The sequence below is a fragment of the Columba livia genome, chromosome 13, assembly GCF_036013475.1.
Source record: "Columba livia isolate bColLiv1 breed racing homer chromosome 13, bColLiv1.pat.W.v2, whole genome shotgun sequence".
Classification (NCBI taxonomy): domain Eukaryota; kingdom Metazoa; phylum Chordata; class Aves; order Columbiformes; family Columbidae; genus Columba; species Columba livia.
Window position 1 is genome coordinate 12,733,969 of NC_088614.1, and position 15,566 is coordinate 12,749,534.

Here is a 15,566-nt window from a genome sequence, read left to right on the forward strand (position 1 = left end):
AAAGCTCTGTCAGCAATCTCCCTGCTGTGCTGCTGCCATACAAAGGGAGGACTTCACCAACACCTCAGCTCAGAAGAAGGACCTCTCCTACCCGCACCTAACCCTGTGCCCCCAAGGAGACAGCAAGCAGCTGGCAGGTGTCCACAGCTTGGGCTTTGTGTAGATGCTGCCCATGTTGAACACCACCACCAGCAATTTGCTACATCACGTGCTCCAAGTAGAGAGAAACCCAAGCAGAATGGAGATCCCACTTCTCTCCATGTGTTGCAGATCCTGCGCTTGGAAAAGCAAGGGCAGCTTGGGAAGACCTGAGCTTGATGAGGAGCAGAAGGAAACATCCCGGTATCATACTCACTTTGCAGGACTTCACAATGATGATCCCAGAGTTCTTGTAATTCTTTTTCTTTTTCTGCTTTTTGGGGTTAATGCACTCTAGCTCAAGCTGTAACAGACGAGAGACAGACACCAGTGTGAGAGCTGGGCAGATGCCACCAGCAGCCACATCCTGCGGGCACCCTCCCTCCACGTTTCAAAGTTCCTAAGAGATATTCATATAAATGAATCACAGAAAGCTACACGTGGGTTGGGATGAACAACGGGAGCACAAAGAGATGTTGTGTCCACTCTTACAGCTGCAGAAAAGTGGGAACATTTAAATACTAAAACCCTTAAGTTTCCTGAATGTAAATGTTACATTTCACAGACTGAACAAAACCAAAACACAGATCTTTTGACAAAATTTTGGCCAGCACTTCAGGGGGAAGACAGGGACACCTTTAGCCACAAAACCAGTACAGAGTTGCACGGAGACTGGTGCTCCTGGGGACCAGGCTGACCCTGCTAAAGATGCAGCCCCGGCAGCACATCACATCTCCTCACCTGACCCCCAGAATCAAAGGGCACCCCCCAAACTACGGGTGCTGCTTCAAACATCTCAGCAGAGCTTGATTTTCAGCCCAGACTGCCTTAGCTTCATCTCTAGCTCAGATGCTTTAGCTACAAGCGTGGTCATTCATGGTGTGGGTAGGAGAATAAAGGAGGATGGACTTGGTTTCTTCTTGGCACAGGCTGAGTGTTTCAGTGAAGGTACCAAAATCCACCACCAGCCCCGAGGGGCCCCTTCCTTGTTTTTCCCCAAAAGCACGTCGGCACTTACCGGGAAGGCATCTTGGGCTTCACACATCCTGGCCACCGAGGTCTGAAACTCCCCGATGAAGTCATGTCCCCCATCACTGTCATAATCGTAACACATCACCTGGGGCAGAACAAGCACAAACCAGGCTCAGATGCAGCAGCTATCTCCTGAGAGAAGACCTGTCAAAGTTCCCAACTTCTCCTGTTGGAGAACCCAAACAGGGGTCTTTTTGTTATGTTTTATGGGTAGTTCTGGTTTAGTTTGTTTGGGGTTTCTTTGATAAACAAGCCATAAGGTTTTAGACATGTAATGATTGATCCTGGAGACCGACCACCACGGCACAAGCCAAAGGGCCCCCCATTACCTTTATCAGCTTCTCCACATCTCCATCGCACAGTGACACCAAAGGCACAGTGAACGGCTTCCAGACGGGGTCCAGCGTGTACTTGATCACCTGCGGGGTGAGAAGGGAGGGACACCATCACAACGGGTACATCTGCAGGGGAAGACCGGGACAAAGCAGGGGCACGTCTCCAAGAGTGATGCTGGACCAGGTTCTCAGTGGGGCTGGCCAGGCAAGCTGCAGAAAGCCCCAACCCAGCTGTCTTGTGCCTCCTTACCTTAGACACAGCAGCTCCCCAGATTCTGCTTCTCAGGCTGTAGCAAACGTGAATTACAACAGATTCATTTGCCACCTCCAGAGTCAATTAAACAATTAAACAAACCTGTTTGAGGAAACAGCCACACGTGGGCACAACCATGCCTACAGCGTGCACAACCACTTACCCCACCAGTTCAATGCCAGCAGCTACTATTTTTTACAATAAGGGAGGTAAAATACTGCCACAGGTTGCCCAGGGAGGTGGTGGATGCCTCACCCCTGGAGACACCCCAAGCCAGGCTGGACGTGGCTCTGAGCAACCTGATCTGGTGGAGATGTCCCTGCTCATGGCAGGGGTGGGACTAGACCACAGAATCACAAAATGTCTTGAGTTGTTAAGGACCCTCAAGGATCATCAAGTCCAACTCCTGTCCCTGCACATGACAGCCCCATGGTTCACACCATATGTCTGAGGGTGTTGTCTTGTCTCTTCCTGAATACCGTCAGAGGGGTTTTGAAGGTCCCTTCCAACCCAAACTATTCTGATTTTATGATTCTATGGTTCTATTTATGCCCTCTGCACCCCATTGCTTGCATCCTACTCATCGTTTACCCCCCCTCAGCACCCCATAGCAGCCCACATCCATCTGGGTTCTGACCACCGAGAAGATAGAGCAGTGGGATGCCGCAACCAACCTGGAAAGCCAAACAGCCCTGGGCATCTCCAGCTTTCTTGCCTCATCTGCATAACATCTGCTGCCCAAGCTGGAGAGAAATATTAATTGATGCTTTTTGACATTTCCTGAGAGGATGCAATCGCTTGGTGGAAACATTAGCAAACGCTTGCAGGCTCCAGGTACACGCTGTGTACATCGGAGATGCCTGCAGGGCAGGTGAAGACCCTCTTTCATAAAGGTGTTGTGCTCAAAAAGAGATTCATGTGAATATTAGGTAAGTCTTACACGGGCAGCAGGTGAAGAAATTTTTTCCAATGAGGGTGGTGAAACGCTGACTTCGGTCACCCAGACAGGTGGTGGATGAACCATCCCTGGAGACATCCCAGGCCAGGCTGGACGGGGCTCTGAGCAACCTGACCTGGTGAAGATGTCCCTGCTCATGGCAGGGGTGGCACTGGATGAGCTTTGAAGGTCCCTTCCAACCCAAACCATTCTACAAACCCTTCTCTGTGCAGGGTAAATAGGGGATATCTGGCATGGAGCACCTTGGACCTTTGGATCTGAAGCAGCAAGAGTGCAGACAAGTGAGGAAGAGGTCCATGACTGCTGCTGCAGGCAAATGGCCATGTGGGACCCAAAACAGGCATCTTGTTTTACAGACAGGCTCTTATGCGAGACTAGGGGAAACCCTGACACTGCGAGCACAGTTTAGTGGAGAATTTGTAAATACCTCCTCCGGGAGGCTGGAAGAGCAGGGGGAGCCCACGCACCCCGAGATGGTGCCCGCATGCTGCCAGCCGAGTCCCCAGGGTGGGTGGGGAAGGATCTGGTGTCTCCATCGCACGGCACCCAGCTGGGTGTTCACACTTGTGCTAAAAAACAGGCTGTAACAAGCACATTAATCCTTCCCCGCCAGACACCTCCATGGTGACATGAGACATGCTAGCATCAGACTGAGAGCTGGTTGTATTAGAAACATAGAATCATAGAAACATTTGGTTGGAAGACACCCTCAAGATCACCAAGTCCAGCCATAACCTAACTCTGGCACTAACCGTGTCCCTAAGAACCTCATCTATGCATCTTTCAAATCCCTCCAGGGATGGTGACCCAACCACTTCCCTGGGCAGTCTGTTCCAATGCCCAACAACCCTTTCTGCGAATGAATTTTTTCTGATATCCAATCTAAACATCCCCTGGTACAACTTGAGGCCATTTCCTCTCATCCTATCACTTGCTACTTGGGAGAAGAGACCAACAGCCTCCATGCTACAACCTCCTTTCAGGTAGTTGTAGACAGCGATAAGATCTCCCCTCAGCCTCCTTTCCTCCAGGCTGAACAGCCCCAGCTTCATCAGCCGTTCCCCATCAGACTTGTGCTCCAGACCCTTCACCAGCTTCATTGCCCTTCTCTGAACTCCCTTCAGCACCTCAATGTCTTCCCTGTAGTGAGGGGTATTGCTGCACCAAAAGCTGCAAGAATGCGGAACCTTATCTCTTTGTATCTGCCCTCAAAACACAACAACAGTCACCCAGTATGGGATTCCTCCATGGGCAGGGAGATACATTTGAGGATGGTAAGTAGTCCAGGGCTCAGCCCATGCCCAGGCTGAGCCCAGAGCTTAACATGGGTTAGAAGACTGTCTCTGTCTCTGCTTGGTAGATACAGTAGTGAGTAGTACAGAAAAGATCTCAAGACCTTGCTGGCCTCAGTAAATCTGCATCTGCTGGAGTCCAGCAGCCTCAGCTGGACACCAGGAAGACAGCCGTATGGTTTTGAAATCCCTGCATCCCACCCTGCTTTAGGGGTGATCAATAAGATAATGCCTCAAAGAGCAAGAGGAGCTAGTGGAAGGATGGTGGTATCTCAGCAGCTCAGGTTAGAGTAGTGCTCACCTCCGTTCTGTGGACAAGCATCCATTTCCCATCGTCACCTGGTTTATAAAACTCCAAGAAAGGGTCTGACTTCCCAAATAGGTCCTGGGGGAGAAGAACAGGACGGGTTACACGGTGCTCTGCAAGCAGCGACAGCCAGTCCAAGACAGACCCTCCTCTCCACAGCAGTGCCAGCCCTGCAGACACCCTCATGTCCCCATGAGACTGGCTCAAGCCCTCCAGCAAACAGGCAGCACCCCTGGGCAGTGCCCTGCCACCCCGCCGTGGCCTGGTGACACGAATCCCATTGACGTACACCCCACATTTTGGCACCGACAGGGCAGGCGAGTTGGCATCCTGGCACACACCCGTGGGATCTGCCAGCGGACACCCACCACCCAGCAAGCTCTCGGGATGGAGATGCCACGGAGAACAACCCCAGCTGAGAGGCAGCTGTGTTTGGGCTTGGAAAAACATCCTAAGCTTCAAAGGCAAAACAGAATTATGAAGTGCACGAGCGTCTTGGGGGAAAAAGGGGAAAAAAAAAAAACACCCAAACCAACACCCTCCTACACACAGTGGCAAAGCATGAGCAGAGGAAGTCTTTCAGGAGCAAGCTGCCCTGGTGTTGACAGAGATCATGTAACACGCTCCGAGATATGCAGCCCTGAGTCAGTGTGTGCTGCCTTTCCTGCCAGCGTCTCCTCAGATATTCCCTCGATAAAAGGCTGCTGGTTTAAGACAAATGTGTACAGACACACACAGAGGCATCCCTGCTGGGTATTGGCACCAGGGCTGCTTCGGGGCACCCACAGCCTGGAGAGGAGGGCGGTGCTGGTGGCACCAACACAGGGAACTGCAGAACTGCATTCCCCATTCAGAAAAACTAAGAAGTGGCTAACAAGAAATCGAGCCCAAAATAACCCAAATTATTTACTGAGAACTCAAGCCGTTTCAGCTGAGTCTTCCTCCCAGAGGGAGGTGGGCGTCTGAGCCCTGCAAAGAGCTGGAGGAACTTCTTTCGGGTTTGAATGGGAGCTTTTTGGGCTCCCAAGTGATGTGGCGGAGATGCAGGGAGCTGCTTGTGGAGAAGGAGGAAGCATGGACACCCCAGGAGCCCTTGTTCACAGCCAGCCTGGGCAGCGGCTGCTGGACAGACATGGGCTCTGGTGATGACCCTGTTAGAAAAACTCACTAACATTTCTATTCAAATCCTGTTTCCAAAGCCAGCTGGAAAAGTAAATCACTGCAGACTATTCTGGCTTGGAGAAACTATAACCTGCTTCAGTCAAAATTCTTCTGCCAGAAGAGCATAAAGAGCATAAAGAGCATAAAGGCTCGCAGGGGTGGTCTCTGCTGAGATGAGACTATTTTTCTCCTACCCTTTTTCACATGTTTCTGGGAGAGAAAACCAAGCCATTCTTTCTGCAGGGTTGTGATTATGGCACAGCTCTGTTCCTGCTCACCCACAGCCTGGACTTGACACTTTCAAGCTTCACTGATGGATTAAAGAACCAGCGGTGGGTACCTGACCCTGCCTACGCTGGCTTAACCTGCAGCCCAGCGTGGTTTCATCAGCGCCAGCCCAGAGTGGGCTGGTGGAGACACCAGCTCTGGCGACAGCAGGCGGCTTTGAAGGATGTCTGCTGCCATCCCATGCAGAGCAGCCCAGTTTGCGAGTCCAGTCAGCCCTGCTCCATCCAAAGCAGGGTAGGAGATGCCTCCAAGCCACAGGATCATGGGCTGCTATTTTAAAACATCAAAACCACAAACATCTCACCCCTGCGAGCCTGGCAGGAGATGGCAACTGAGCAAGCAAAGGAGCTCAGCAGACCAGATCAATCTGAAAACCAGTCCAAGCATCTAAATCATCCAGACTGGTTCTCACACACCACAGATAAGGAGGACAGAGGTGGCACTTTCATCAGATGCAGCTCCCCAAACCATGGCTTCCAGCACCAATCCTAGCTTGCTCCGCTTGCTCTCCCCCAGCTGTGCTGAAGCTGGTCACCAAGGCTGGTCCCAGGTGAAAACACCTCTTCTGCAAGTGCTTTTTTCTTACAACAACTCTCCCAAGAGCTGATCTGACATAAGGTACAAGAGCCTTAGGCTGGTTCTGCTGCTGACACGCTACCACTGAGCAGCTTTGGCATTTAAAGCAAGGTAGTGAGACTGAAGCACCAGCACTGCAGGGAGGACCCAGGTCCTTGGCCCTGCTTTTCATGATGGCTACAGCTGCAAAGGGACCCTGAGCATGAAGGAAGGGCACCAAACCTGCTGCAAAACCCCATCCCTTGCTTTGCAAGGCAGCAGAGGCTTTTTCTTGGAGTGCTGGAAGAAAACTTTTGCATTAGGGATGTCTTCATTGACATGCAGGGGATTGACCATCAGCCACATCTCAGAGGAAGCCACCAGCTCAAGGACATCTAGCCCATTTATGAAATTGAGTTATTTGGGGTTTTCTTAGTGGGGCATTTGGCTCCCTGCAGTAGGCAGGGTAAGCAGGAGGGTGAGAAGACAGCCGTTCCCAACAGGTGGGAAAAACACTTGGAGAGACCATCTAGTTTGGACAACGGGACTGGACAAACCCTGTCTTCTGCCCCAGCAAATACCTTTCTGCCTGGATCCTTGTTTTGCCCTGGTTTGAAAACTGAGGGCCATCCTGCCAATAACACAAGCTCCAGGGAGACTAGGAAGAAGGAAAAAATAATATTCCCATTGATCACTTAGAAACAGCACTGGTTTAAGAGGAATATCTCTGGTTGCCTGGTAAATAAGGTCAGATGGCTCTGTTCAGATGGCTTTGTTCATGGTTTCCTTCAGATCATATCTAAGGCAAAACTCATGCATTATCTGCCTCCTTGAGGTCAACACTTCTTCCTCAGAAAAGATGGTCCCTACCATTTGTTGTACAAGCAGATGTCCACTCCATTTGCAGAGGGGCTGAAAGTGACAAGCCAGGAGCGCTCAGCACTTCTGAGATATGGGTTCAAGTGGTATCAAAACTGCCAGCTCCCTCAAGAGACATTTCCAAACGACAGCCGCTGAAGTAGTGAATGTGCTGTCTTTAAGACATGCTAGCACACGGATCCTGTGCCACGTGGGATCTTTCCACCTCAACGCATGTGACAACAAGGAAACTGAGGCACAGGCGTACCCAGCAGTCAGTGGCACAGCAAGGACCTGAACTGCTCCAGTCTCACCCTAATTCTTTCTCAAGCAGGACAGCTTTCTGCCAAAAGCAGAGATTTCTTTGGATCCCCTAGCCTCTGGAGGACCGATGTTTAATATTGCGTCCCCCAGACACAAGGACACTCACCTTTTTATCCAGTTTTCTGCCAGCCATGCTCAGAGTAATCACTCTGTTATCCGAGAGCTCTTGGGCAGCTATCTGAAAGAGAAGGGAGGGCTGAGTTCATTTCCAGCATGAAAAGAAAATGAACACCAAGCCAGAGGAGAACCCAGACCCTGTGGCCGCACGCTCTGAAGACACCTGCACAACTCCTGCAAAACCCATTTCCCAGCTAAGAGATCAGATGATCTAATGCACATAGTATCTCACTATTGAGGAGTTAAACTAATTTTACTTTTGCAGATCAATTTGGGACCAGAGCCTACTTCCCGGCTCCTCCATGGAGTGGAGAAGGATGGAGGAAAAACCCCAATTTCCTCTGGATGGGCATTGCTGTTCACCCTGTGCTAAGGCAGCAACATACTGGTTTGAAAACAAAACAGGACACCATTTTTTTAGCAGAGCACGAGCTATGATGCTGGTGCTGCAGCCAGAGCCACTGGGGCACCCACTGACCTCCACAGCCTCATCGCTGGGGCTGGGTGCACATGAAACACATTCATTTGCAGGGCTGGGAGTCAACAGGTGTGATTAAACCTCTTGAGCAGAGAGCCGAAGGGGAACATGAGCTGCCAAGACACTGCAAGCAGCCTCCTTCCCCCACGCAATCAGGTCTAAAATGATGCTTCTGGTAACAAACTCCTCCCCTTTCTCAGGTCTCACACAGCTTTTCTGTACCCAGGCTTGTGCAGGACCTGGAAAAGCCTCCAAGGACTGAGCCAAGGGGAAGCAGAAGTCACAAAAACCCCTGCCAGCAAGATGTGCTACCTTGTCCTCCATGTCCCAGGCTGGGCACAGCAAAAAGCAGCTGCCCTGTCCCTTGAAGAAGATGCCAGAAGCACCAGGGACTTGAGCCATGTGTCTGCATGATCATGCGACACAAAAGATCCAAAGATGAAAACTCCACTGTTGTTCCTGAGGAGCTACAGCGGGCAGCAGTGCAGCCCCAACTACTTCAGTTTAAGAGACTTTATTCACATACGCTCCAGAAGGGCTTCGGCTGCCAACCACCAGTGGGCTGGTTTTGTCTGGAACGTGGTCTAATGAGTCTCTTGGTATTTTAAGAAAGGGAACGTTTATAACAAAAAAGCACACCACGTTTATTCACTTCTGTTACCAGCCTTTTTCTGAATCACTTGTCTTTTTTTCCTCAAGGCTGTGTCCTTCCCAAGCATCTGCTCCCACCTCTCCCTCCTCCGCTCCCCAGTGTGGGCTGAGCCAACCCCAGCATCCCCGGCCGCAGCATCTCCCCGGCAGAGCCGGCACCGGCACGGCGGTAGCACGGCGAGGACATTTTCCTCATGCATGGCACTCCCAAGCACGGCTGTTTGCTGGCTCTCATGAGGCGCTGTCCTTCACTGGAGATACGCAGCCTAATTACAGCACGGCTTTTAGAAAAACTTGCAGAAATCAAGAGAACAATTTTCTGCAGAACAAGCAATCAGAGGGTTATCGGCACTTGGGCGAGCAGGGAGTTTGCAGAGATGATGAGGCAGGGATACAGCTTTGGAATCCACCTGGGCAGTTGGTCAAGGGGACCAGCTACAGCTCCCAACAACCTCCCAGCCTTTCCATGGAGGGCAACACTCTGGTTCACAGAGGACGTGTTCACCTCATGCAAGACCAAATCTTCCCCTCTGCCCTGTAAAGCCGTTAAGTCAGAAGTTCCCTGTTGTAAAGCCACAGCATCGGTTTTCTCTCCCACCTAGTCCTTGATATGCGCACGTGGTCACCAAAGCCAGCACGATGAAGAGAGCTGTAGAGAAGTGGATTAAATTTGCTCTTTGCTGATCCCCACACAAGCAGGTCCAGTTGGTGTCCAGCACTTCAGGGCTCACTAGGGACTACATAAAAGCCAGACTGTGCAGACAAGCCAGGTACATCCTTGTGCCACAGTGCTGCAGGATGCTGGTGGCATCTTCTCTTGGCCAGCATGGACAACAACCACAGCCCCACCGCTGTGCCTGGCAAAGGCATGGGGCAAGATCTCAGGACTGATTTCTACAAACACAGTGGCTCACTTGGGGATTTTCCTCATCTCTTCAAACCTAGAGGCCCACACACAATACCGTCTAGCCAGCCAAGGTTCTTTTGTTGTGTTCATCCTACTGGCATCCCAATTAAGAAAGAGGATACTTGGGCAAAATTAAAGGAGATAGGGGTGAGTGAGGCAGGGTTTAGGTCCAAACTCCGTATGTTATATGAGTCCAAAGCAGAAGCCTGCTCCGTGGCTGGTGTGCACAGTCCATGCTCCAGGAAAGGTGGCACCACACATGACCATGTTATCATCACCAAGCCAGGGCAAAAATAAAACAGATCAGAAAATTGCATCAACGGTACACAATGAAGTAGATGTCTCAGATCCTTTGGTTTTTAATGACACGTTGGTGGCAGATTAGGACCTTTGTTTTTTTAAAGCGTGTAACCTTTAAACTTGACTAGAAGCTTTTCATCTGGCCCAGCTCTTCCCACTCAAGCGCTGGATGGGATGTTGAGAACCCGCTCCTCAGGGACAGCACATGGCATCAGGCACCGCTTGTGAACTTCACTGCGGCTTTTCTTCTTTCATTTAAAGACTAACTGCAGCAATTAGGAGAGGAAAAGCTGGCAGCATCTTCCCGGCCTCTAGAGCAAACAGCGATGGAGAGGCCCTTGCAGCAACCAGGTCCTGGGCTTTTAAACCCTTCCGGTGCTTTTAAACATGATGGAAGTTTAACTCCTTGTTGGCCTTTTCGTCCACACCTTTCCTGCACAGCTGCATGTCTTACAAAATCCATAACATGGAAGAGATCCAAAAAGGATGTGAGATGTGGCAGGAGGGAAACGCACCTAAATTTAGTCTTTTCTTTTCAAACAAACCCATCACTAAAGAAATCCGCAGCGGGAAGGCCACTGCCCGAAGGTGTCTGCATTGGGAGCAGCGGCTGTTGCTATGAGAGTTGTTGCTACGGCACAGCTCCCATCCTCAGCCTACAAACAAAAATACCCATCCCTGGCAAAGGAATCAGCCCTTTTACCTCCCGCTGCTCCAGGGAGGGCTGAGCAGGCGTGTTGTACAAGATAACAAACAGCAGCAGCACAGATTTACTTTGTACTTCTCCAGACTGAGATTTTTCTTACTTGAGAGACCAAAGCAGAGGTTGAAAACCCACAGCGCTGGGCACCAGGCAGACACTGGGCAAGATGGTCCCTGCCCAATATAAATCATCCTGCAAATAGACCAAAGTGGGCAGGAAAATGGAAAGTAAAGGCAAAAATGACCATGAGTTAAACCCCAGTCTCCTGGATCCCAGGTGAGTGTCCTGCATCGCTCCCAGGTTATTATCCACCTTTACACACACAGTAGGCAACGTAAAGGAGTAACTATACCGTTATCATCCCTTTCCCTGCCGGCTTGCCATTCCCCAAAAGAAGGGTCCTTGTTATTTTCTTGCTGGAGACGATCTAGAGAAGCCAAAGAAAATAAAGTCGTGATTGTACAAGTGATCAAAAGCAGACTCATAAGCAACTGATCATTGCTCATGTTAGTTAATTCAGATTAAACATTCACAACATCAGAAGAAAGACATCACACTCAGGGATGACCATGATACTGTGAATATCATCACCATCACCCAAGCCCCTGGGGTGCAGGGAAGCAGCTGAACAGCGCAGAGCAGCTGAATTAACCCCCCTGAGATATTTTCCTTGCTTACTGAGTTTTGGTCACATTCAGACCTGCGGATCCCATAAGTTTCCCCACAAGTCGCAGAGCCTGCATGGGGATCCAGCAACCTGCTGGAAGCAGCTGTGCTCTGCACCCGCACCCAGTGGGGACCCCTTCAGGATCTAAGGGTTGCAGTTTAAAAAGTGCAGTCCCATGCATCCTTCTGCCTGCACCTTTGGTCCTACATCACACAGTCAGAAAATAATAATTTAAAAAAAAAACAAGTCATGAAATGGCTGGTTGCTCCTGTCATCCAAGTGACCCAATGATGCTTGGATTCCTCCCATTGCTTCCCAGAAATGTTCTCCCTCCAGGGAGACATTATTGTGGCTTTTCAATATTTAAAAGGGGCTTATAATACAGAGGGAGACACACCTTTTAGCAGGGCCTGTTGCGACAGGACAAGGGGTGATGGTTTTAAACTAAAGAAGGGGAAATTCAGACCAGACATGAGGAAGAAATTTGAGGGTGGTGAAACACTGTCCCCGGTTGCCCAGAGAGGTGGTGGATGCCTGGAGACATCCCAGGCCAGGCTGAACGGGGCTCTGAGCAACCTGACCTGAGGAAGATGTCCCTGCTCATGGCCAGGGTGGACTGGATGAGCTTTCAAGGTCCCTTCCAACCCAAAACATTCTATGGTTCTTGCCATTTTGAGGCAAAACCCCTTTCCCATTGTGGCCAGCCAGCCATGTCCTGGAGCTGTTGATCCATAAGCGCACGGGAAGCACCAGCCAGTGTAACCAGATGTTTGTGCCACGCCGTGTACAGGGAGGTGAAATCTCCTCACAACCCTGGCTAGCAGAAACCACAACACCCTCCAGCCTGCAATTTGATCCCTGTTACATTTCTTTTGGCCACAGAAGTCATTACAGGCCCATGAATGATCCAACCATCCTTTTAAATCTTACCACAGACCTAATTAGCTGCAATAAAACGATCTGGCTAATCCGACAGGGCTCCAATGCAAACTCAAATTGAAAAGTCAGACGCTCGCTGTGCGGTTATTGCTGCCCACAGCCGCTCTCCTTCCTTTCTAAACGCTGCCCATGCCTCAGAACTGGCAGGCTTACGCAAACATCTTACCAGACAAAATTCAGCCATCAGAAAACCCATAGCAGGGTGGCTGAACCCACAAGCCCCATTCGCCCTGTCTCACCCCCTTCCTCACAGACCGTGCTGCAAGCCGGTGCTGGCCAAGGGAGAGGAGGATAACAGAGAATTTCAGAAAAAAGGAAAATGAGAAGATCTCTCCATTCCAAGCTGGTGTCTTATTGTGGACTAAAGGTCAACAATCAGCTCACATGGGAAACACTGCAAAAACTCATCAAAAACTGGGCACACACATCAGCCAAGATCCCTTCTGCAAAGTGTAAATACTTGCATGAGATTACAGAAGTTCAGAGTTTCTGATGGACTAAGCCCACCAGCTGTGCCTAAAGACACGGTAGATAGTTATGCCATGCCCGTGAGCCACCATGGCTAAACCATCAACTGTTCTGAGCGAGCACCTTGAATGTGAGACCTGGCAACAGCTGCCCATCCCGACCATTACCACAGCCCCAGGATGGCCTGTCCAGTCCCATGCTCTGAGCTAACGACCTTTCAAAGCACCAGAACGGGCTGGGCTCTTCTGGGAGACCCAACAAGCTGGAGGGTCCATCTTTCTCCTCAGACGCACAGATAACATTCCCTTTTGGCATAAGCCTGCAGCGCCCTGAACTTCTGCAGAGCCACGTTTGGGAACAGCAAAGTTTTAGCTGTTTCCTTATGTCCATAAATTCTCTGCTTACAGCTTCCATCAAGACTGTGACCTTCACAATGAGCATTGCTGAACCGCCCCACAGCAGGGGTGTCTGCATTTCAGCAACAGGAGAACTAATGGTAAAGGATGGGTTTGGTCTAAATCACTGAACACCTGCTTGGGCTTTTGCCTGCACCATCTCTTAACCTCTGCAGGAGCTGAATTAGGTCATCACAGAGAACTTCCAAAAACCCAGATGTTAAATGTCAAACTCTGTAAATGTCAGTGCTCTTCTAACACATCAAGCTCTTGAGTTGGCAATGGTAAGGTCACTCAGGCCCCCTTGCCATGTGCGGTGCCATATTGCAGTCTGTGCAACAAAGCAACCACATTCATGAGCCTCCCTGAACACCTTGGGCTGGCTCTCCATCCCAACCCACCTACTACACTGTCTCGTTCCTCCTGTTTCCCAGCACTGAGCCCAACAGACACGGTTTCTGCCAGCCCCTGTGCTTGTGCCAGGTACCATAGCAGCCCCGAGCTGCCAGATGCTGCAAAAGAACGGAAAAAACCCCCCCTAATTCCCTGCCTCTGAGTCAGAGCAAACTCAGAGGACAAAGACTTCTGGAGAACGTAGCTGCCAATTTCTAACAGGCTCTGGGCTCATGAATGTAAAGTTCTTCCAAAGGCTTATAAATTGCATTGTGTCCTGAAAACTTTTCCACAGGAAGAGCAGAAGACACATTCCTGCACCAACACACTGACGTAGGAGAGACAATTGGCACAATGGCAATGGACAAAGGTTTGCAAACAAATAAAAAAAACACAAAACCAAAGAAACACCCCCCAAACAGAGACAGAAAGGTAGACTGCAATCCGCAATGCATCCTAACTTTAAACAACTGGACGTTTCCAAGTCTAAATCCAAGCTGGTCGTCAGGGCTCTTACTATAAGCCACAGTGAGATACAGATATCTCCAAAAGCTTCCAGTCGATGTCTCTCTGCAGGCACCAGCAGAAGTCCACACTATGACTAGCTCAGACTTGGCCAAGTAGCCAACAGCCCTAATGTGGAACAGTTCAACCTCAACAGTTGAAGTGTGACAAGCAAATTAAATCAGTGTTGCCAGTAAAGACCCAGCAAACTTCACAGTAGATAAGAGTAGCAGCTCTAATCCCAGCATGTCCCTGTGGCTGATGTGATTTGGGGTCCCTTTGCTGAAGGACAGCGAGCTGCAGGGACCTCAGGGACTCACCATGCCCAGAGTGCAGGAGAATTCACCCAAGAAGTCATGCTCATACAGCTGCATGCTTGACTTGTCCTGGTCAAACAGGGCAAACTTGAGCTTCTGCACTTCTTCAAAGTGGTAGTCGATGATGAACTTCTTGGCAAAAACTGGGTTGAGGTTGTTCACAGCTGTCTCTGTCCTGTCAAGCTGCAAAGAAAAAAAATAAAAGAAGCCTTCAGGCATGTGCATTTTGCATCTCTGTCGCTGCCATGTCTCTTTGACTTCAGCCAGAGCCACCCAGAAATCCTGTGGTGACCAGAGCGTGAGCGCACCAGGTGTTCAGCAGGCTGTAATACCCAGCATACACAAGGTGGGATCCATCTAACAGCACTTCATGCAGAGAGCTGCATCCCCAAGGATGGGGTTTATGGGGCTGTACAAGCCCATCCCAGCAAACAGCCAGGACAGGAGCGCCCACCCAGCCAAGGCTTGGTGTGGACTCCAGGCTCACTGAAGCCAGAGTCTTTTCTGGCTTCCAAGCTCTGTTCTCCCAGGACCTGATGCTCTCACACACCTCCAATCCTCAACCAGACACTCACAGCTGGAATGCCCAACCTGCTTCTTTCAGGCTGTGCCGCAAACAGCAGGGACAAACAAAACAAGAAAAAGTGTCACAAGCCAGAACAGCAACCCTCTAGCATTTCCCTCTAGACCTCAAACCAAAACATTCATGTGGTTTCTTCTTTCTTGGCCTTTCATGGAAAAAAAAAAAGTCACCGCAGGTCATTTTTCATAGATCTCATCAGGCATTAGGAGAAACAAGAGGATGTGGAAGGACTCAGAAGACAAGCCTTCAATAGACTTTGTCATCCTGAGCTCTTGCAAGCAGGCTGGAAGAAATGATATCTCTGACGGCTTGGAAGGGCAAGCGCACAGAGGATGATGGAAACTGGAAGGCGCGTGGGGGACCCGCCGGTCTGCAGCATCCCGCAGCCAAGAGCAGTGATAAGAGCAGAGGAAACTTGGCAGGCAGCCGGGGGAAGTGTGGGCTTACAACGCAGCATGGCACAGGCGGACAGAAAGTCTTGTGTGATTCAAAAAAAAATCCAGGGACAGCCACGCTGGAGATACTGGGATGCTGCCCTCCAGTAATGGAACTTTGGTCCCAGAGGCCATCGTTCAGACCACAGGAGGGCTGGGAGGACAGCAGCACCAGCCGGGCTCCTGGTGCAGACTCACATGGAGACAGC

General features: G+C 50.4%; 1 protein-coding gene across 11 annotated transcripts in view; it reads right to left on the bottom strand.

The window, feature by feature from the left end:
• CPNE2 (copine 2) overlaps positions 1-15,566 on the bottom strand; it is a 47,967-nt gene that overhangs the window by 15,032 nt on the left and 17,369 nt on the right. For all 11 annotated transcript variants that reach the window (XR_010465974.1, XM_065029162.1, XM_065029158.1 and 8 more), the window contains 7 exons: positions 14,344-14,523; positions 11,010-11,084; positions 7,608-7,679; positions 4,310-4,393; positions 1,500-1,589; positions 1,157-1,255; positions 356-442 (listed from right to left, as the gene is read on the bottom strand). Coding sequence is in view for 10 of the 11 variants with exons in the window: in XM_065029162.1 (XP_064885234.1) it covers positions 356-442; positions 1,157-1,255; positions 1,500-1,589; positions 4,310-4,393; positions 7,608-7,679; positions 11,010-11,084; positions 14,344-14,523 (687 nt within the window). In the remaining variant the exon portion in view is untranslated. The remainder of the gene's footprint in view (positions 1-355; positions 443-1,156; positions 1,256-1,499; positions 1,590-4,309; positions 4,394-7,607; positions 7,680-11,009; positions 11,085-14,343; positions 14,524-15,566) is intronic.